A 23,802-nucleotide genomic window follows, 5' to 3' on the forward strand; every position below is an offset into this window, starting at 1 on the left:
TATGAGTCTTCCAACTTTATTCTTTTTCAAAATGAACTTTAGGATCAGGTTTTCAATTTCTGCAAAGAAGACATCTAGGGTTTTGGCAAGAGTTGCACTGAATCCTTAGACCAATTTGGGGACTATTGCCACCTTAACAGTATTAAATCTTCCAGTCCATGAATGTGGGATGTTCTTCCATTTATTTAGGTCTTTAATTTCTTTTACCAAAGTTTTATAATATTCGGAGTATGAGTGTTTCACTTTTATTAAATTTCTTCCAAAGTGTTTTATTCTTTTTGATGTTGCTGTAACTGGAATTGTTTTCTTAATTTTCTAGATTAAATGTTGTGTATAAATATATTTGATTTTTGTATATTGGGCTTGTACTTCACACCCAGCTGAACCAGTATACTAGTTCTATGAGCATTTTAGTGGATTCCTTGCAATTTTCTATATACAAGATGATGTCTTTCTACAAGTAGAAATGGTTTTACCTCTTCATTTCCAATCTGGATGTCTCTTATTTCTTTTCGCCTAACTGCCAGGGCTGGAACCTCTAGTACAATGTTGAATAGAAATGGCAAGAGCAGACATCCTTGTCTTGTTCCTGATCTCTTAGAGGGAAAGCATGCTGTCTTCCACCATGAAGTATGATGTAAACTGTAAGAGTTTTTTAGGTGCATTTTATCAAGGTGAAGGTCCCTTCTATTTCTAGTTTGAGTGTTTTTATCATGCGAGGGTGTTGGATTTTAAAATGCATTTAATTTCCATCATATTAGATGCTTTATCTTTATGTACTGAGATTATGATGTAGTTTTTGTCCTTTGTTGATAAATTACATAACATTGATTTGTTTTTGATGACTTGAGCCAATCTTGCATTTCTGGGATACGCCACTTGGTCATGGCATATAATTATATGCTGTTCTGTTTGGTTTGCTGGTATTTTGTTGAATTTTTGCATCTATATTCATAACAGACTGGTCTATAGTTTTATTTTGATTTCTTTTCTGGTTTTGGTGTGAGGGTAATCTTGGCCTCATGGAATTAAGGTGGGAAGTATTCCCTCCTGTTTTATTTTTTAGAAGAGTGTGTAGAATTAGGTTTTTTTTCCTGCTTTTTCTCCCCAAATCCCCCCGGTACATAGTTGTATATTTTAGTTGTGGGTCCTTCTAGTTGTGGCATGTGGGACGCCGCCTCAACATGGCCTGATGAGCGGTGCCATGTCCATGCCCAGGATGTGAACTGGCGAAACCCTGGGCCACCAAAGCTGAGTGCGTGAACTTAACCACTTGGCCACTGGGCCGGCCCCTAGAATTAGTTTTAAACCTTGCAGTTTTTTTTATATGATTCACCAGGAAAGCCATCTGGGCCTAACCATTTCTTTTTAGGTAGTTTTTTGGTTACTAATTCAATCTCTTTATAGGTCTATTTAGATTTCCTATATCTCCTAGAGTCAGTTTTAGTCACTGTGTCTTTGGGGGTCTTTTAGGGTTCTATGCCCAATTCCAGTGTGTGTTTGTGAGAGGAAGTTTCTCCCCACATCAACAACAGGCAATTCTCTGGGGACATCAGCTGGGTGTCCTACAACTGAACTCAATTCTGACACTATCTGCCCGGAGATCGCACAGATTCCACAGATTGAGGGCTCAGTCCCACAAGACTGACCTCACCCCAGATTGTCACCTGTGCTTCTGATCCACCAGCTACAACCCCCTTACCTGTACTTGTGACCCACTGACTATAGGTCAGAGGTTTCTGTGACCCCCTCCTCGGGTTCTGTTAATTTGCTGGAGCACCTCACAAGATCAAACAGACAGTTTACTTACTAGGTTACTGGTTCATTGCAAAGGATATTAAAGGAAACAAAGTGACAGGCAGATAGGAGAGATGCCTCGGGTGCGATGTGGGGTGGGGCGCAGAGCTTCCATGCCCTCTCTGAGGCGTGCCACTCTCTCCGATCTCCATGTTTTCACCAGCCTGGAATCTCGCTGAACCCTCTCCTTTTGGGTTTTTATGGAGACTTCATTACATAGTCACAACTCGTTAAATCATTGGCAATTGGCAATTGACTCAACCTCCAGCTCTGCTCCCCTCCCTGTAGGTGATGGGGGGAGATGGTACTGAAAGTTCCAACCCCCTAATCACATGATTGGTCCTCCTGGCAACCAGCCCCCATCTTTCAGTGCAGTCCAAAAGTCACCTTATTAACATAACAGAAGACATCTTTAGCACTCTCCTCACTTAGGAAAATCCAAGGGTTTTAGGAACTCTGTGCCAGAGATAGGATAAGACCAAATCTGTATTCCTTATTATAAATTACAATATTGCAAGGAGTTTGTCCTTTTCGTCCAAATTATCAAATATATTGGCATACAGTTGTTCATAGTATTCTCATTTTATGCTAGGTTGGTAGTAATGTCCTTATTTCATTCCTGATTTTAGTAATTTGAGTCTTTTTTTCTTGGTCAGTCTAGTGAAAGGTTTATTAATTTTGTTGATCTTTTCAAACACCCAACTTGTGGTTTTGTTCCTTTTCTCTATTTTTGTATTCTCATGGATAAAGTTTATGACCACAAAGGTACAATATAGGACCAACAGGAAAAAAAAATATGCATAGGCGAAGACCATAGTGGTCAGGTGCATCTTCTGGGTTCTCCCTCCATGAGAACCGCATGGACATGCTTTCTCTGCACCTGTAGACTGTAGGAAGCATTTATAGCCATTAAAAAGTCTTTTTTTTTTTTTAAAGATTTTATTTTTTTCCTTTTTCTCCCCAAAGCCCCCCGGTACATAGTTGTATATGCTTCATTGTGGGTCCTTCTAGTTGTGGCATGTGGGACGCTGCCTCAGCGTGGTTTGATGAGCAGTGACATGTCTGCGCCCAGGATTCGAACCAACGAGACACTGGGCCGCCTGCAGTGGAGCGCGCGAACTTAACCACTCGGCCACGGGGCAGGCCCCTCCATTAAAAATTCTTTAGGACCCCCAAAAAACATTCATTTATATGGGTTACGTTAATATTTACTGCATAAAGAACTAGAACTGAGAAATTCTTTAAAGTATTTCATTTAAAAGTAACAATCCTTACATGTTAGTATGAATATTTTCCAAAAACAATAGTGAAAATAGTGACATTGTTTTGTATTTTTTGCAGATCTCTTATCGACACCAATAATCCATAATCAATCTATAAATCAAAATTGAGGTGAGTCTATTAGGTGAGCCAGGTCTGAGGACTGTAGCCTTGGGGCTTCCTTCCCATACATCACATATGACTGGACTATCTCTTTTACTACAGTCATGGAATGCTTTGCTAGCACAGCAGGTCAGCGGTCACAAGGTGAGCACAGCAAGTCTGGTCAGTAGGTCAGTGGTCATGAGATGAGCACGGTGGGTCAGGAATTAATCCTTAGTTTCTGGGAAGAAATGCTTATCCTTAAAGAAATGCTAATAAGAGGGGAGGCAACATCCCTATCTTTCTTTTTCTTTTAGTGAAGATTGGCACCTGAGCTAGCAACTGTTGCCAATCTTTTTTTCCTCGTTTATTTCTCCCCAAATCCCCCCAGTGCATACTTGTATATTTTAATTGTGGGTCCTTCTAGTTGTGGATGTGGGATGCCACCTCAGCATGGCCTAATGAGCGGTGCCATGTCCGTGCCCAGGATCCAAACTGGGCCGCTGAAGCAGAGCGTGCAAACTTAACTGCTCGGCCACGGGGCCGGCCCCACGTCACTGTCTTTAAGGGCATCGTTCTTGGCTTTGGGACGTTGTTAGTGTCTAAAGCAGATGTACAGTGCATGCTCAACAGGCCACGTCAGGCTTTTCTGGAAAAACAAGTTCAGGCTGAATTAGTTTTAAACCAGATGGCTTCCTCATATGCTCCAGTATATCCTATTGCTTTTCAATTATTCATTACTCTTTGATGTCTGGCTTAATACAAAATAGATTCTTCTATCTGCTTCCTTATTCTGTTTTTGCCACATGTTTTCATTGAAGTAGTTGAAGGGTGTTTATTAGATGACAGAAATTCATCTCAGGTAGGTCAGTGCTTTATTGTGGCCCTAAAGATTCACTGCCACAATTTCTAGCAGTTGTTACATTTTCCTTCTACATGACCCTGTCACTGGACAAAGTGTTATGGCTAGGGTGGCTTGGAGCATGCAACCGATCAGTTCACAACTGAGTGCTATTCCTTCTCACCCAGCAGAAGCTGCATAACTCCCCTATGCTTGTTGGGGAAGGAAGACAATAGACCCCAGGGGTCAGGGGTGGGGGGGGGGGAACGATTAATCCTAATTTACCCCAGGCTTTTGCCACCATCCTCAACGTAACTGCTGGCCAGTGGAAGTTCTTAATCTAAGCTACTTAGAGACTCTCAGCAGCTGCTGACTTGGAGAGTGGATGTGCTTGAGAGTGATGTCCTTAGGTTGAAGGTCTGAATACCTCATCCTATTAGTCATGACTTCCTGATTAAGGGAAAGCACATCTGTCTTGTATGCATTTTCTAGACTATAGTTATGGTTCTGAGTTTAACTGATTGCTGGATTGGACATGCCTTACCTGACCCTGCTGACAAGAAGGTAGATTCTGTCTTATAGATCTTTTCTGGTCCTTGAGATCCCCTTGCATCATTAATTTCAACCTTCAGTTCTATCAAATCTGGATCTTAATTCCATCCCTACAAAATGCCTCTCTTGAGGTTCTTGCAACCCTCTCAACAGAACCTGGGACAACCGGCGTGAACACTGGAATGTGGCCCATCATGACAGAAGTTAACTGACGGGGTAACAGTTTTATCAGATTTCTCTTCAGAGGCATTGCAGCCTGCTTTTCTGTTCAGTTCTACTCAAAGAGTTTGTCCTCCTCAAGAGGCACAGATTGGCTCACTCCATTGTAATAAGTGATGCAATTTGTACCCCAATGGAATATCGCGCCTTGTGGAGCTTACGCTTGCCTGGCAAACACTGATCGTGTAGTTGGGGCAGTTGTCAGGGATTCCTAGATATTTGAGGCCACCATCCCTCCAGTGGATCATGTTTCCTTGAGGTGGGTACCCAGAGGGCTCTAAAATGAGTTGCGAGGCAGAACTCCAAAGAAGGATAACTGACTTCCTTGTGTGTGCTCTGTGATCTTTCCGTCCCACTTCAGGGAATAATATAACTAGACAAAGTGTTCTGAAATTCGTCTCTGACCTCTGCACTGGAGACATCACAAACTAGTGTAAACTTTCTAGCCCGAATGATAGTCAGTGGCATTTCTCTGAACTCTCTGCTGGCCAGTCGTGGTGGAATATATGTGATTGCCAATACCCCATGCTGTACCTAGATCAATAAGTCTGGAAAAGGAGAGCAGTTTATTTCCCTCTCCCCTGTTCTCTCAGGGAGAAAGCCGTGTGCCTCTCACTGGTGAACGTCGGTGGTATCTGGGATGTACCTCGCTGGCTTGGCTCCCTATGAGTAGCCTGATTGTGGCCTGACCTCCACATAAGGCCAGATTGTCCTATCGGGAGTCACAGTCTAATCACTCCTCCCCAGTGTTGCCTAGGAGAAAGTACAATTAATTGGCGTGTCTGGTTGAGTGGCCTGGGCTTCTGAATAGAATTTATAGCTGGATACATGAAAAATTGGAAGGTCGAGATGTAGATAAACAGCTTCCTGGTGCCTTGATAACCTTTCTCTTCTCATAGGCTGCAGAGGCAAAGTGTAATCTCAGTCTGACCCACACCTTGGCAGGACACCCTGCAGGTCCTCCCAGAACAAAGACTGATAAGCAGCCTTGTGAGAAATAGCCCCAAGGTTGTTTCTCCTCTGCCTCCCTAGTGTCAGTTGAGCACAGGACTCTCCCACCTCCCTTCCTCTTGGGGTGTAGCTGCAGGCTATAAAATGGCTATAGGTTAGAGTTGGCTCCTCAGCAGCCTGGTAGCCACCTTGGTGTCACCTTGGTATCAGTGGGATTAGAGACACTGAGGTTGGTTTTGCTGTTCCAGTAAGTAGTCAACTATATGTGAATTCATTTAGTGTTGTCTCCTTTCTTTCTATGGCACTGTGGAGAGCCTGCCTAACAGCTGTGTTAGTGGGACTTCTGGCCCTACTAGCCGTGACCCTACTGCTTAGGGAGGACTCCTGGACTTCATTCATTTGTTGTTACACTTAGATGTGGCAATGTATGTAAAGCGTTCAGCACAGTTCTTGACGTGGTGTAAATTCTCAAATGTTAGCTGTTATTATTTGTGGAGTTGTATTATAAAATAATGTACAATTTAGAATAATCTATTCTTGAAAGCCCAATTCAAGGGCTGATAGCATAATTTCTCCTGTGAGTAAAGATACAAAAAGCCAGAGCTGGGGAGAATAGGTTGAGTCAATCAGGATGCTTTCAGAATTCCTGAAAAAAGTGGCTTTTATACTGAAGTGGTGGTGTTTGTGGTTTTGTTGGTTTTTATAGAAGTATCTGTAGCTTTTTCTAATGCAAGTCAGTTTTTCAGTGAAGACTTCTGGCTTTCCTCCATTTAACCACATCAGTGGACACTCTCCAAATAAACTTTGGTTTGTGGACCACATTAGAAAGGGAACTTACAAAACCATAAGGGAAAGTTCCAATTTAAAATACCAAAACAGATTTATGTTTTTTTCGGGTAGGAGAGGAATATGACATATATTTCTTAAGAGGGCCTATATTTTTGAGGTACTTGAAACGCTTACGGAGGAAATCATGTAATGTTTATGGTTGACATAGATGTAAAGGGAGGGATGGGAACTTTTTCCCATCTACAAGTTTAAATAGGGACTTCTCTTTAAGTTGGTGTTCAGCAATTATAGATAATGTTTATTCATTTGACATTACTGAAGCCTGCTAGACATTGTCTAGATAGGTGCATCTTTTGGATGACCCTGAGACACAATCTTTTCTTATGCCTATCATCTTGGCTATAATAGCATTATCTTTCACTCTAATAGTGTTGCAGTTTCTTTGATAAATTAATGGTCATCCTTGGATATAAGACAATTCTTGATGTGGCTCAGTTTGTCCTTTCATCTTCTACTTCTTACTATTTCATCTGACCTATAGCAGGCCTGGCTGTGGCAAACCATAATATAAGGTCTATTTCATAGAGTTCTTTCTGTTGATGAGTGTGTGTGCTTGTGCATTTGTGTTTAAGGTAGACATTAATATGATTATTCCTAAAAGGTATGATTTTTAGGTTATCTCTTTGCTTTGTAATTTTCTTTCGTAAGGCTAGCTTGCAAATAAAAGAAGCTGCTGGGTTGATGAATTTTCAGTTAAACTACATTCTGTGCATTGTGTGGACATAGAATATTTTAAAATGAAAAAAGTTCACAAATCTTTTCTTAACCTTAGTGAGGTCTTTATGAAAATTTTATGTGAAAATCCACATGGGTTCTTATGTTTATTGTCTCCTGTAGCCGTTCACTTCCCTTTTTTTCTTGCTTCACAAATTAATCTTAATTTTGCAATTCACAACTTGCTGTTCACAACTTCCTATACTTTGGATTTTTGGTGACTTGCTTCTTCCCAGTTTTCTTACAGGAAGTAATAGTAATATCATATAAGATTTAAATCAAAAACTGTCAAACTGAAAAGATAGACTTTGTCTACTTCCAGGATATAAGATGTTTTTAATTTCAAATTTAAAAATGCTGTGTTCGTGATGACACACAGGCAACCTCCACGGACTGTCTCTTGAGGAGTATGTGAATTATGGCTCTGACTTCCCCCAGTTTGGGACATAGCACTTTATCAACATGAACGCACAAGGGCTGCTTGCCTCCCAGTGAGGGCCACCACATCTTATCAGTGTCAACATATTAGTATTGCCAGTTCTTCAAACTGTAAAACCTACAGCCAAATGCATCGGATTAGTAGAACCAAACTTTGCAGTAAGTAGTGTATCTAGGATCACTGTTTAGAGTTCCCTAATTTATCTGTGCCAGCCCTGGTGGTCTACTGGCTAAGATTCGGCACTCTCACAGCCATGGCCTGGGTTCAACTCCCAGTCAGGGAACCACACTACCCATCTGTTGGTTGTCGTATTGTGGTGGCTGTGTGTTGCTGTGTTGCTGAAAGCTATGCCACTGGTATTTCAAATACCAGCGAGGTCACCCATGGTAGACAGGCTTCAGCGGAGCTTCCAGACTAAGACAGATTAGGATGGGGGACCTGGGCAGCCACTTCTGAAAAGTGTTGGCCATCAAAACCCTACGAGTAGCAGCAGAACATTGTGTGATATAGTGCCGGAAGGTGAGAGGATGGTGCACAAAACTAAGCAGGGTTCTGCTGTCCTGTACACAGGGTTGCTAGGAGTCAGAATTGACTCCACAGCACGACAAAAATAGCCAGTCATGGCAAGGATGTTCCTAGGAGAATTACCCACAACAGAATATAGGAATCTGGTGGTTTGATAGCCTGATGGCACCTGCTCCCGTTACTGGGCTGCTGACCCTTTCACACTTGACAAGAGTACTTGGCGTACTAGATCCGATCCACGGTAACTGCCAGAGAGGAGAGAACCCCAAACCTACAGAGCAACCAGTGGCTAATTATTCACTAATCTATAATTTAAGATACTCTTTTTTTTTTAATCCCACTGGAAACAAATGTGGGTGTGTATAATGTGTTCAAAACTTCTATTTCCTTGTTGATTTTTCTGCCTATTTGTTCCTATTTGTTATTGGAAGTGGGGAATTGAAGTCTTTGACTCTGAGAATTGCCTCTTTCTCCCTTGTTTTTGCTTCTTGTATTTTAATGCTCTGTTAGGTGCATATATGTTTACAATTCTTAGATCTTCTTGGTGGATTGACTCTTTTATGGTTGTGAAGTGTCTCTCTATCTCTAGTAACTTTTTTGCTTTAGTCTATTTTGTCTGATAATAGTACAATCACTCCACCTTTCTTGTGACTGCTGTTTGCATGATACCTTTTCCATCCTTTTGCTTTCAATCTGTTTGTACCTTTGGATCTAAAGTGTGTTTATTGGAGATAGCGTATAGTTAGATAGCTTTTTTTTTTCACCTGACATTCTCTGTCTTTGGGATTATTTAATCCATTCACATATAATGTTATTGAAATAGATGGAGTTACGTCTGCTGTTTTTTTCTTTTTGTTTTCTATGCCTTATGTCTTTTTGTTCTTCCTTTACTATTGTCTTTTGCATTAGGTGAATATTTTCGAATGTAACATCTTAATTTCTTTAATGATTTTTTCACTATATGGTTTTTAGTTATTTAATTACTTAAAAATTTAGATGAAAGCACAGATTACTTCCAAAAATCATTCTTATTTCTACCTTTAAAGGCGTTAAGCATTTAAAATCTGATTTATTATACTTGTGATTTTTAACCAAGTTAAAAGACTGTCACTGGTGTGGGGATGAAGAGTTGAAGAATGTGGGGCCCAGTGAAGTTAGTGGTTGTGTTCTTTGAATACTAGCGGTCCTAGAGTGTGTGTGTGTTTGGGTGTGCACATGCGTAAATGACCTAATCCAGCAGAGACAGGTTGATCCTAGGAATAAGGGGGAGGGGAGCAGGATTTAAAATGTAGAGGTTTGATGAGAGGAAGATCATTTCTGTCCCTGTAAACACAGATTACATTTACAAGGATGCATGTTTTCTAGATTTGGGGATGGGAGGATGGCAGATGGGGCTATTTTTTCCCTCTGAAATATAAGCAGCTGAGTAGGGGGTGCACATGTATGGGTTGGAGTGACTGGGGACCAGGGAGGGAGAGCAGAAGTCTTAGAGAATGGGAAAATAAAATTACTTTCAGTATTAATATAATTTCGTTAAAATGAAGTAGAATTGTTGGGCAGTGTTGAGTTTGCTGTTTGTGTTCATGAAGTAAATCTGTCTACTGGCTTGTGGATTTTTTTCCCCCAGAACACTTTGGCTGCTCCTGTGCAGAGAAGGAGATTCTTAAGTTCAGCCGTAGCTGGGGTTTGTCGGTGAGTCTCACTGCTGTCACAGGTGAAGGGTGATGAGTGGGCAGGGTAAAGATTTGGGGCAGAAGAGTCTATGTTTCTAAGAGAGAGTAAAATGATAGACCCAGGGAATCCTTTCTCTGGAAGTCTCAGTTACAATATATTCTCAAAAGGTCTAGGAATACATTATATCCAAAATTAGAGACTTTGAGTCAAAAAACTTTTAACTCCCTCCCTGTCATTTAGGTTGTGCAGGGGTGCTTTTCCACATTTGTTTTCTTCTGTGCCACAAAGGAGAAGGAAAGGAAGAAAGCCCCAACTTACTCATTAAGGTCATTGTCTTCCTACCCACAGGCTCTATATTAATCTGCTGGGGCTGCCCTAACAAAGTAACAGATTGAGTGCCTTAAACAACAAAATTTGTTTCTTCCAGTTCTAGAGTTCTTAGAGTTCAAGATCAAGGTGTTTGGTTTCTCCTGAGGCCTCTGTCCTTGGCTTGCAGGCAGCCACCTTCTCTGTGATCTTATGTAATGTAGTCTTTGCTCTGTGTGCGTACACCTGGTGTCTCTCTTATAAGGACACCGGACCTATTGGATTATGGACCCACGCATATGACCTCATTTAGCCTTAATTACCTCCCTAAAGGCTCTGTCTCCAAATACAGTCACACTAGGGGTTAGGGCTTCAACACAGGAAGAGTGTGTGTGTGTGGGGGGGGGGTGGGGGTGGGGCGGGGGGGACACAGTTGGGTCCATAACAGCCTGCTGCCCCTAAGTTCACTTAAGAACTGGGGGGGAATTATTAGGCAGCATTAACTCATTAGCAGAAGTGCTGCTTTTGACTTTGTGCTACACTCCTACCTGATCATTCCGTTGTCTATTAAGGCACTTTCCTGGGTGAAGGCAGGTGAGGACTGTAAGATGTTTTACCTTGGGATTTGTTTTTAATCCAAAAATGTCCCAGTCTTTTTCAGTCTGTTAGTGAGTACACTGTGACCCAGAACTTAATAGATCTGAAAGATCTTTGATGGTTTTGGATTTTCTACATAACCTCTGTGAATAGTCGATTTTATGTTTTCTTTCCCAATTCTTATGCTTTCTAGGATCTGCGGTACTGATGAATAGAAGGGGTGATAGTGGCATCTTTGTCTTGTTGCCCTAAATTTTTCATGCTACCATTTATCAAAATTAAGGAAATTTCTTTTCATTCTTGGTTTGATACAATTGTTCTTTTAATAAATGGATATTGAAATTTTTTTTTTTTTTTTGGTGAGGAAGATTCATCCTGAGTGCTAACATCCATTGCCAAGCTTCCTCTTTTTTTTTTTTTGGCTTGAGGAAGATTAGCCCTGAGCTAACATCTGTGCCAGTCTTCCTCTATTTTGTATGCTGGATGTCTCCACAGCATGGCTGATGAGTGGAGTAGGTCCATGCCTGGGATCTGAACCCGCAAACCCGGGCCACTGAAGTGGAGCATGCAGAACTTTAACCACCCGGACCCTGGATGTTGAATTTTATTAAAAGTTCTTGCATCTACTGAAATGATCAGGATTTTTAAAAGTTATCATAATGTAATTACTTTAATTTTGAAAAGACCAAACCTTGTATTCCTATAATAAACCCAATTTGTTCATGGTTATCATATTTTTCGTTTATCACCCCATTTGGTTTGCTGACATTTTGTTTAGGATTTCTGCATTTTTGTTTCTGAGAGATTCGCTTCTTCGTTTTTGTTCTTTTCAGCTTTTGATATGAGAGCAGCAGTAAATGAGCTGCGAAATTTCTTCTCTTTTATCCTTTTAAAGAGGTTATATTGGATTATTTCTTCCATAAGTGATTGGTGGAATACTCCAGTAAAGTCTACATAGGCCTGGCATTTTCTTTGTGAAAAGATACTTAGTTGTATTTTCTTTAAAGAGATATGGTATTCTTATTATGTCAGTCCTGATTAGGTGTGCTTTTCAAGGAATTTCTCCATTCCACCTAAATTTTTAATGTATCAGAATAAAGTTACTCAGAATAAATACTTACCATTTTAATGTCTGTAGGGTGTAGTGATAGCCTCTTTTCACAATATTGTGTTTCCTTTTTTTTTTGGAGGAAGATTAGCCCTCAGCTAACTACTGCCAGTCCTCCTCTTTTTGCTGAGGAAGCCTGGCTCTGAGCTAACATCCGTGCCCATCTTCCTCTAGTTTATACGTGGGACGCCTACCACAGCCTGGCTGCCAAGCAGTGCCATGTCCGCACCCGGGATCCGAACCAGCGAACCCCGGGCCGCCGAGAAGCGGAACGTGCGAACTTAACCGCTACGCCACCGGGCCGGCCCCTGTGTTTCCTTTTTTTAATCATCAGTTGTCAGAGGCTTATTGGTATTTATTATTCTTTTTAAAGAGCCAACTTGTGACTTGTTGAATCTCTGTTTTTGTTTATTATTTTGTTTATTGCACTCTGACTTCATTTTCCTTGGGTTAACTTGTTACTATTCTCACTTCTTGTGATAAATGCGGACATTCTTTCCCAGTTTTTTAAAACTAAATCTATTTAATGTTATAAATTGTCCTCAAGTCTTATTTGAACATGGGGATGAGAGCCTGTTATGAACTGAATTGTGTTGCCCCAAATTCTTGTTGAAGCCCTAACCTCTAAATTTGGAGGTTATATTTGGAGATGGAGCCTTTAGGGAGGTCATTAAGGTTAAATGAGGTCATAAGGTGGGGCTCTGATCTGATAGGACCTGTGCCTTTATAAGTACAAGAAGAAACACCAGGGAGCTCACTCTTGCAAAAGCTCTCTATTTCTCTCTCTCTTTGCATGAGTATAAAGTCAGTTCCTTATTTCTCAATTTTCTGCTTACCTTTCTCTATAATTTCTGTATTGATTCCCTTGTGAATTAATCTGAATTATTTTAATCCTTTGAAAATTGAGAATTGCTTATGGCCCAGCCGTGTGGTCAATATTGGTAAAAATTCTATGCGCACTTGGCAAGAATGTGTGTTCTGCAGTTGTTGGGTGTCCTCTTAATATGTTTGAGTGAAGTTTGTTTAATTTTGTTATTTAATCTGTCTTTCCCCTATCATTTACTATGGTTATGGATTTGTCTGTTTTTAGATATACTGTTGGTAGGGTGTAAATTATTTCAACCTTTTTGGAAGGCAGTTTATCACTATGGAAAGAATTTTAATGTCCTTTGACACATTGATTTCATTTCTAGGAATTTCTGGAAACATTTATCACGAATATAAAAGCATATAAACAGAAGAATGCTTACTAATGGATAGTTTATAAGTGCAGAAACTTAAGAATATCAAATATCCATCAAAATGAAGGACTGGTTAAATGGAGGTATAGCCATATAGTGGATGTTATTGCAGACAATGAAATAGATATATGTGTAGTGAAATGACAACATAATCCTAAGTATAGTAGTGAGAATCAGGCAAACTGTAGCCAGTGTGTTTGGCAGGATTCCGTTTGTTTTAAAAGATGAGGTTTTATTTATGTATTAGTGTTTTTGATGTATGGAAATTTTCTGAAAGACGAGATAGCAATAGATATCCTAGGGAGTTAGACATTGGGGGTGAACAGTAAGGACTTTTTACTAAATGTTTGAACTTGTCTTTTTTCTTCTTTTTACAGTGAGCTTGAGTTATTTAGAATAAAGACCTAGTTAAAAGCAGAAAGTGATTACCACTTAAGTGTAACAAACAAAATGCTACCTGTATTGTGTAGAATGAATTCCTGTTAAACACCCCAGAAATTTCATTGTCATTTGCCGTATTTATTGTTGCATCTTCCTTGAATTAAAGATGAGATTTTGTCTAATCTGAGGCTTCAGGAATTGCAATAGGTAGAGTCAGCATTGGTGTTAAGGTTAATTAATTTTCCCAGAAGTTCTGTCTAGGCAAAACAGCTTTTTAATAAAAGATCTTTATTTTCTACAGGTTCTGACATTCAAACAACTGACTTTAGTACACTGCTACTACATCAAATCAACAATGAATTGGAATACAAAACCAGAGAGCGTTGCCTTACCACCACAGTATCCTAAAAACCAAACATCTTTTTTGGAGCAGGCTTTGATAAACACACCATCTCAAAGTTCTTTAAACTATCCTGGAAGTAATCAAGAAGCATGCATGTTTTTCAGTAATTCAAATCCAGTTTCACAGCCGCTGCTCAACATGAGAAATTACAAAACTCCTCAACAAATCCCTCTTTCTGATATGCATAGTGGGACGATTGTGGCCTCACAAACTTCAGTAGAAAGAATAACGTATGCAAATGTTAAAGGACCCAAACAACTAAATCACAATTTGCAAATGTCTTCAGGAGTTACACAAAATGTATGGTTGAACTCACCGATGAGGAATTCTGTGTTTTCTCATACAGGGGCAAATCTCTCCCAGCAAACTAGTTTTGGAACAAATGCGCCCAATGTACACCCACTACAGAATCAGTTTGTAACATCAGATACCTATTCTATGCAACTACAGATGATCCCTTCTAGTTCTGGAAGCGGTCCTGTAACTTATCAGGGAAACCCGAGACTTAACCCACCTTTATCAGAGCGACAGGTTGATTGGGCACAACAGTATCCATCCAATGGACTGACTTATCCAGATTATAGAACACTTCCAAAGCAATACAGTTATTCATCACGAAGCTATTTGCAAGATCCTACTCAGAAACAGCACTCTCTGCCGGCTGCATCATTACAAGTTAAAAATAGTCACCCTCCAAATTCTGCACTGACTTTACAGTCAAAGCAAGCTGCAACTATACAGTCATATCAATATGCGGTTGCTCAAACTGACAGAAGACCTCCTCCTCCTTATGACTGTAGATATGCCAGCCAGCCTTTGCAAAGTACTCAGCATATTATTAAACACTCTTCCGTGGAAGTTCCTCAGAGTCAAGAAATGCATTTACCTGAAATGAGGAAAGAATTTTATAGAGGCTTTCAACAGCAGTGGCAAAACCTTAACGAAAATGTCAGCAGGACTGGAAATTCCTGTAACTTGAAAGTAAATTCCAGTGTCAGTCAGCCTTATAGTGAACCCATTAGATCTTCGCTGGATGGCGTTCAGACTCTTCCTGAAAATAATCCAGAGAAAAGAGTGGATGCTTGCAATCTAACTTCAAATCAAGTACTAGACACAAGTGTCGCGAAAGAAAAGTTAGTGAGAGATATTAAAACATTAGTTGAAATAAAAAAGAAGTTTTCGGAACTCGCAAGGAAAATTAAAATTAATAAAAATCTTTTGATGGCAGCAGGTTGTGTTAAAACAACTAATACCTCTTATAGTGAATCGGCTCAAAATTCTGAATTGTCTCATCAAACTGCCCAAATCCAGTCTCGACCACTGGTAACCCCAGTCACTCTAGAGGCTGCAAAGGATAAACCACCACCAGCCATGGAATCTGTAGAAGAAACAAATCGAACACACCATACATTGAATTCCAACATTCAGGACACCAATTGCAGAAATTTTAACCAAGTCAATTCCATTTTACAAAATCCTGTCTGTTCAGAAAAGTTGCCAGTGCCAAACCAGTTACATGAGTTGAAAATTATGACTTCTTTAAAGACATCAGCTGTTGAGATTACCCAGGCAACATTAAATAACACTCAGTTTTCATCCGGAAATTTTGTCAGTGTTGAACAAAATGTGCCAACAAATTCTGAAACAACTTCTTTTCCTCAGTCTACGTCTTTTGAGGAATATGTTTCAAGATATCCAAATAAAAATAAACTAATTCTCAGTCTACTTACACAAGGAGATAAAACTCAGAGGAAATTATCAAAAGATGCTAATAAAACTATTCAGGATTCTAAACCACATAGTTTTGAAAGGAATCCAAATACCCAAATCACTGATAACCAGCCGAATTTGAAAACCGTGGAAACTCCAAGTACTTGTAATATAAATGCCAAGATTTCAGACGATTCATTTTGCCTTGAGGGTAAATCCTCAGCAAATGGAATGTCTTCTAAAAGTGACAGTCACTGTCCCATGGAATTGCTAGCAACATGTCTTTCTCTGTGGAAAAAACAACCTTCAGAAACTACAGAAGAAAAACAGTGTAATGGGTCAAGAACAAACACAACAGCAGTTGGAATTTCAAAGCCTGTGGAAATCTGTGACAAAAGTCCATTTTCACTTGTGGGAAATTCTCAGAATAAGAAGGTAAACAGTTCACAAGAATCAGCTTTGTCAATGGTAGTGCAGAATTCTGAGTCTTCAGGTGCAACTGTTACAAAGGGAACAGAACTTCAGATTGCTATAGTGTCACCCTTAATTCTTTCAGATGTCAAAACGTTATCTGTCAAAGAAATAACACCTGAAGCTTCACCTGAAGCAATGTATCCGGTTATTAAAGAAGGCAGTGTTTGTAGCTTACAAAATCAGTTGGCAGAAAATCCTGGAGTTACTGCTGCTTTGAAGGTTAATGAACTAGTAGCAAGTACGACAGCAAGCACCAAGATTTTCCCACTGTTTCAGAAGGAAAAGCAAAATGAGTCAACTAAGGGTCATTTAGAAGGCACACCTAATACTAATCAAGGAAAGCATACCAAATCAGAACCAGATATCCTTTATCCTGTGGGTGATTGGCAAGCCTCCTGTACCTCAAGGGACAGTGATATAGTGAATGTTGATGCATTACAGATTGATAATATCTGTTCTCTTGCTGAAGGTAATACATCTTATAATTCCCAAATAGCAAAGATATTCAACTCACCCCCTTTGAAAAAGGTTGAGGCACAGAAACCTTCTCTCCCCAATCACCAAGTGATTAGTAGTGAACAACAATTAGATAACGTCACTGAAAATAGAGACCCTGGTTTTCAAAAGGATAATTTTGGACAGTGCACAGATATCTCAGATAAAATACCTGATCAGTCAAAGTCACTGCAACTTGCAGAATCATCATCTTTAAAGAATGTTGAGGCAGATAGTGGCATTGTAGAGGAAAGCAATCTGGAACACATCACTAAAACAGAGAGCATGGCCAATGATCTGTGTTCGGTGGTTGCTAGTCAGCAGGATAGTTTCCTGGAGGAAATCGATATGTCCTGCGATTACACTGCCCAAGATCCTGCAAGAAATGAGGTTCTTGATGATAAGACATCCATCTTATACCTACGTGATCAGCTATCAGAACTTTTAAAAGAATTTCCCTATGGTATTGAAGCTGTGAACAGACGTAACGGTTCTGTGGCCTCCAAATTAACAGACCAGATCTCAAAAGATCAAACTTGTGATGAGATTGGATGTGACCCCAAAGACTCAACAGACTCAACAGACCAAATACAAATTACTATATTAAGCTCAGAGGAAATGAAAGAATTATTTCCAGAACAGGATGATCAAGCCTGTGAGGCAGACAAGTTGACAGAACCTCAGAAAGAAAAGCCTGTCACAAAAGAAGGGAGCCAGTGTGACCCACAAGCACGTACAGATGGAGAAAGTTCTGATTCTGTAACGGTGGATTCAGAGAAAGACGATGTCCGTTGCTGTGCATTGGGGTGGCTCTCTATGGTTTATGAAGGAGTACCCCAATGCCAGTGTAATTCCGTCAAAAACTTGACTTCAGAGGAAGAAAAAGGGAAAGATCAGTGTCCTCCCTTGGAGACCAATAGTTGTAAACAAGGAGAGGGCGCATCTGATAGAGATGACCCTATTGGATTTAATAGTCCTCTAAATAATGATCCGAAGGTTCCTCTGTCTCCTCCAGATGGTAGAGAGCATTTTCCTTTGATGGATCAAGGCAAGAATATAACAGATATATCCCAACTAAAAGGTAACAGCTCACCAAGCTCAGAACAAGAATCTTCTAGTCAGTTTTTATCTAAAGGTGATAAAAAACTAGATTCCTTGCAAAGTTACAAACGAAAAGGAAAACTGCAGTTTCATGAGATAACTTTTCACTCCGGTCACAAAATGACAAAATTTTCACAAGAGAGCCTGCAGAAGAGGCTCATGGCACCAAACGCATGTCCACTGAAAACAAAGATGGGTTTTTTGACAAATAAGAATAAAGATCTACATATGAAGAAAGGTTCGTTGCTGTCAGTATCACCAGAAAAGAGAAAACTCAAAGCAGGAGGCTGCACACAAAAAATTTTGGAAAAAAGGAAGTTAGACGAAGGAAACCAACTTGTTTCAGAGATAAAGAAGAAGAAATGTGATAAACGAGAGCAGAATAGAAATGTGGGAGGTGGTACATTTAAGTTATGTAATTTTTTGGCAACCTCAAATGAAAGAGCCAATGTTAAAGAAAAGACAGTATCAAATGTTAAGTCTTCGGGCTCCAAGGATAGTGCATCTAAATTTAATAGAGTTCTAGCACAGAAGGAGTTTTTACAAAGGCAGAAGTATAAAGAAGCTAGGGGTAGCAAAGCATTAAAAAGATATGCGAAGAACGTACCATGTGATTCTGAATACATCAGGTCCAGTAAACTTGCTATGCGAGTAGGGAGTTGTGGGAAACCAAACGAGAGACAGATTAGCAGCATGCAGACCTCAAAAGAACCTGTAAATATTTATGTAAGCCTTGATAAAAACCTCAAAACCCACCATTCTGAGGAGTCTAAAACATACATTTCGAGGAATGTTAAAGGAACAGTGGGTGGAAAGCAGGCTGATAAAATGTGGATTGATAAAAGCAAATTAGACAAAAATTTAGCCAATGTAAGTAATGAAGTTGAATTCAGCCAAACGTCTTCCCAAGCCAAGGATCAAAGGAAACTCTACCTGAACCGAGTCGCCTTTAAATGCACTGAACGGGAGAGCATCTGTCTCACGAAATTGGACGGTTCACCCAGGAAGCTTAATAAAGAGAAGAGACCAGAAAAGAAACCTAAGAGCCTTTTGCTTGTGAAAGATACCACAGAAAAATCAAGAATGCTGGAGTTTAAATTATGTCCAGATGGACTAATAAAGAATACAAACCCTGCTGAAGACTGGAAGGATCTGCAGCTTTGTCCTAGAAAGAAGCAGGCTCCTGTGCAAGGTCCGGTATGAATTTTTGATAGTTAGTGTCTGCACCATTGTAAAGTATTGTGGGTCAGCAAGTGGCACCTCTCATGCTATCTGGGTAGCTAGGCAAGACTTGAGTGCCCTTACTTGGTATTTGTTTTTCCTCAGTAAATCAGTGGCTCGTTGGGCAATATTTAAGTTTATCTCCTCCTTATTGTAAATTGTATGTAATTTGTACTAAAGTTGAGGTATATAAAATTGTAAGGTTTGCCAAATGCGAAAATTTCATTTTGTACCAAGAAGGCCATATCGTGAAAAACATTCTTTGTGCTGAGTTAGAAAACTGTCAAGTATACATTATCTCAGGAGTCTTGTTTTTGTTGATTCTCCTTTGGGCTTGGAATTTCAAAGCCCTGTGAATTTGAAATTTTGATCTAAACGTTAGGACATATATAATTATTTTTAGTGAAATCTTTTGATACATATGGAAATGGTTTTAACCTATTGTCATCTTTGAAGCATTTGGTGCCTGTGTTATCAGTAAAGTTAAACTGGTAATGTCTAGTCTAATCTTGAAATGAGAGGACCGCTGAACCAGTACTGTCCAATGTTGAGTCACCAAACCCAGAAGAGCAGACATGATTATTGGTTAGCTGAATGACAGAATTCTCAATGTAGTGCAGGAAGGAAGAAGAAAATTTAGATGACTAATATTTGCTGCAGTAAGGAAACATTTAGGGGTTGTAGATATTATATTTAAAACATTGTGTTGAGAAACCCAGTTTGGAAAACGAAAGGATTTGAATGGAAATCTTAGTTTCTCCTGTGCTGTTCAGATGGTATCTGTTGAACGTAAATATGGTACATTTTCTTGGAAGGTGATAAGGATATGATTAAATAGAGTGTAAAATTCATTTTGTAAAGTATTGGTGATTACACTTGGTCCTTTTAACTAGATGCTTAGAATTCGAGGCATGGGTGTAACGGGAACATTGGAAATGGTTGGGGGCTGTGTGAATGACAACTGCTATCAGATGTGCCCTTAAATACCTTAAGATGTGTTGGTCTTCAGCCCAAGTGTGAGAAACATGATTATATAGTGAAAGTAAACTTTTAAAGAATTCATTTTTCAACTGTGAGATATTCAGGCATGTCAACTGGAAGAAAGCGTTTTTCCGGGCTCTTTTTAGAGTTATGTTACATGTGAATATATCTGATGCCTTCTAAAATCTATTTTAAGCTCACATGATTTTCCTTCATTATAGTACTAAAAGAGATGAATAGCAGTATCTAGAGATCTGAAAATAAATGTTTAAATAGTTTCAGGAATAAAAAGTACGAAAGAAGATTGGTTAAAATGTGTAACTGAGGAGAAAAGGATGCCGGAAGCCAGCCAAGAAATAGGTAAAATCACTGTTTAAATTTTTATTTTACTTATCTGGCACTCTGTGGTGTATAAGCTGGATTAATAGTTATGAAACTATTGTGAAGTTTGGTTTTCAACCCACATTCTTTTTTAAATGATTCCGTGTTTGTGTCTATGAGTGGTTGGAAGACATTTTCTTATTTTTTCTGTCATGCTGTGGAGAAGGAAGCAATGATCTATTTCCTTTTTACGAAAAAGTAGTTCTCAGCACAATGTATTAGCTAAGAGTTTGGCATACTTTTTCTGTGTAGAACTTACGGTAAATATTAAGTTTCACAGATCATAAGGTCTCTTTCCTACTCGGCTCTGATGTTGTCGTGAGAAAATTGCCGTAGAATAATTAATGAATGAGTATGGGCCATGTTTTAATTAAACTTTATTTACCAAAACTGGCTAAGGGCTGGGCTTGGCCTGCAGGCCATACCCTGTTTGCCAACTCCTAGATTAAATGATTTGCAAGCTAATTCATTTAATTCTCAAAACCAGGTAGACAGGAATATTCTCATTTTATCAATGAGAGGTTAGATCATTTGACTAAAGTTACAAGGCTAGGAACTTGAACCAGGTCCCGTCTCTTCCAAGTTCATTAAGTATGGAATTTAAGTTATTTTGATGATGAGAGACTGATGCTCCTATTTAAAATTATTTTTGCAGGGGAGGGATTTGGGCTCAGGGCCAACTAGAAAAACCAGAGTTTTCAGTATCTGATTTAATTAGTGAAGTGACTGTACTTTGTTCTTAGGGTTTTTCATTGAACTAGTAGCTAAGGTTTGGCAGTTTTACCTTAGTTTTGGTTAATTGAATATACAAAGACAAGGGTTTAGAGTCACTTGAAAATGGAAAGAAGTGGAATTTCACCATGAGCAATTAATATAAAGAGAAGCACCTTTTTAAAAAGAGAGGAAGTGTGACAGAGGTTGAGAAAAGAGCTTAAAACAAATATACATAAGTAGGCATGTGGAAATTGAGTCATGCGTATAGGAGAAAACTTAAGTTGAATCAGTGACTCAAAGAAAGAAGGGAAACACTGAAAGAGGAGAAAATGAATTGGTGAGAGGTCTGGGAGTAGGGAAAAACTCTTCTAAAGTTGCAAACCAGGAAGTCAAAAATGAGAAAGATGGAAATGGGCGTGGAAATTGGGGCAAGAAAAGCCTTTGGGAATAGGAGAGAACTAAGTATTGTCTCGAGAGAAAGGGAGAAGCATAATTGGAATCTGAGTCTGAAAATACTGAGAATACAGTTGCATACGCATTGACCAAAGAAGCTCAGAGATAAACGTGAGCTAAAGGACAGATATAAAGAGCCACAAACAGGATGAGCAATAAACGATGAAGGTAGGACATCAGTACTCCGAATCATGAAAAAAGCACAAACCAGGGCACACACACAATAAGATCTGCAGCAGGGTGAGAGAAAAGCCAACTTAGAAGTCACAGAGCTCTGCGAAAAGTCTGATGGGACTCGGGAACAGTGAAAGATGAAACATACCAAGATGAAGAGGCTGGAGAACGTGGACCAGCCTGAAGTGAGACAGAAACAAATGTCGGGAGCTCCCACGCAGCTATGAAGAAATGCTTTAGATAAGGACACATCTAAATTTGGTCGCAAAGGTTGGAATGTGGATGGAGCCAGTTGTGAAACTGTCAGAAGAGGCAATAACAATCCAGTGGAAAGCAACTCGGAGACCCACCTCAGGCATCACTGTTAGTGACATGAAGGAAAGCTAATGACAGAAGAACTTGAAACAAATAAAAGAACTAAGAGGACAGAATCCTTGGCCCATCCAGGCAGAAAGAGGTGAAACAAGACTGTTATCCAGAACAGAATGACTAGAGCAGGAATGAAAAGTCAGGGAATTCTGAGTAGGGGAAACAGCTACTGAGATCAAGAGGCATATCTTGAAATGCACAGAAGTAGGAAAAGCTGGGACCATCAAAAAAAAGGGTGGTGAAGCTAATGCAACAATGAAATGGTCTAACGAAACAGAAATGTACAGGTATGTCTGAGAATACCGAATGCATAGCAGGGCCAGAACATTGAAACAGTCCTTTCCACTCACTGTTTGGAACTGGCTGGTGTTTGTGCTCTTTATATTGGTAGTTTAGATAGCTGTTAAGAAGGTCACATTTACTATAGTATGCAAAGTAAGAGATTCCATTGAGCAAGAGTAAAGGCTGAGCAGAACAGCTCTGGACAGTGAAGAGAAGGATGAGAGTAGAAAACAGCCCTCAAAGGAGAGGCAAGGTGTCCTGTTTGTATAATTCATAATTCTACAGGTAAAGCGCCATAGTTGGCACTCAGATTTCTAACTTCTGGCCCTGTTTTATCCCAGAGAAGAATGCGTGTTTTCCCTCTCAATTTTGATTGGTTGTATATTGGTCACTAACATTAATTAAGAGTAATAAATAAAATTTCTGTTTCCTTAGATGGTAATATTTTGGCTAATTCAAGAGTCTCCAAGAGAAGCTTCAGTGCAGATGGAATAGAGACACTACAAAACCCAGTAAAAGATTCAAAAGCAATGTTTCAAACCTACAAAAAGATGTACCTGGAGAAGAGAAGCAGAAGCCTTTGTAGCAGTCCTGTAAAATAATTTTGAGACTTTAATTCTTCTGATGGTTCTGTAATTGCCACCAGAAAATTTCTGTCATCTTGCGTTCGGAATACTCTGCTGGAAATACGCAGCATTGCCACGCTGAAATTTCTCAGAGAGCTTGGTTACCACTTAGGTTATGTATATCATTGAAATTACTTAATAAAAATGGCTTGAGAACCTTATTTGTGGGTAGCAGACGTACAAAATAGATGGCATTTGTCAGGGAAACCATAAGGTATTGTATTTTGACATTATTGAACCAAGTTTACGATTTTAAAATGAGTTCTTACACAATTCTTATTTTGAAATGCGAACTGTCCATCCCTAGGGAGGCGTGTTCCTCAGTTAAGGACTTGTTTGTGTTAGCTGGGACTGTAAATGGATTTTTTTTCTAGAACTTATTAGCAAAACTTATTTTCAAAAATGCTCACTGTGAATGTCAAAGTATATTCGTACGTATTTTATACCTGATTGTAAACTTTTTGTCAGAAGTCTTGTTCTATACTTGTTAAACTGAACACAATTTTTGGATAACATTTAAACATTACTTTTCATACTTGAAATAAACATTTATTTTTTAACAAATATATTTGAAATAGTAATGCTTTGATTTGTGTTTGATTTCCTACCCTCACAACAGGGTGTATTTTAGAAAGGTGTTTTTAAAAGGAGAAGTGTTAATTAAGCTGTCCCAAAAATTTTAGTAGGTTCAGGAAATTGCAAGAAAGCAGTGAAGGCAAAATATAATTCTTCACATGTATCTCAGTTTTACTGTATGACCACTAGAAAAGTGTTGGTTATTTTCATAAATTCTTGTTAAAGATTTTATTTTTCCTTTTTCTCCCAAATCCCCCTGGTACATAGTTGTGTCTTTTTTAGTTGT

At 39.3% G+C, this 23,802-nt stretch overlaps 1 protein-coding gene across 8 annotated transcripts in view; it reads left to right on the plus strand.

Moving 5' to 3' along the window:
- RESF1 (retroelement silencing factor 1) overlaps window positions 1-23,504 on the plus strand; it is a 28,672-nt gene extending 5,168 nt beyond the window's left edge. The window contains exons 3-8 of one of the 8 annotated variants that reach the window (XR_011440018.1): window positions 3,139-3,189; window positions 3,283-3,324; window positions 9,877-9,941; window positions 13,858-18,931; window positions 20,218-22,319; window positions 22,750-23,504. Coding sequence is in view for 7 of the 8 variants with exons in the window: in XM_070271216.1 (XP_070127317.1) it covers window positions 3,285-3,324; window positions 9,877-9,941; window positions 13,858-18,931; window positions 20,218-20,301; window positions 22,750-22,916 (5,430 nt within the window). In the remaining variant the exon portion in view is untranslated. Of the gene's footprint in view, window positions 1-3,138; window positions 3,190-3,282; window positions 3,325-9,876; window positions 9,942-12,108; window positions 12,286-13,857; window positions 18,932-20,217; window positions 22,320-22,749 lie in introns of those variants that run through there. The other 7 variants (XM_070271216.1, XM_070271217.1, XM_023643332.2 and 4 more) reach the window with 7 other exon arrangements.
- Window positions 23,505-23,802: the final 298 nt, after the last annotated feature.

The sequence above is a fragment of the Equus caballus genome, chromosome 6, assembly GCF_041296265.1.
Source record: "Equus caballus isolate H_3958 breed thoroughbred chromosome 6, TB-T2T, whole genome shotgun sequence".
Lineage (NCBI taxonomy): Eukaryota > Metazoa > Chordata > Mammalia > Perissodactyla > Equidae > Equus > Equus caballus.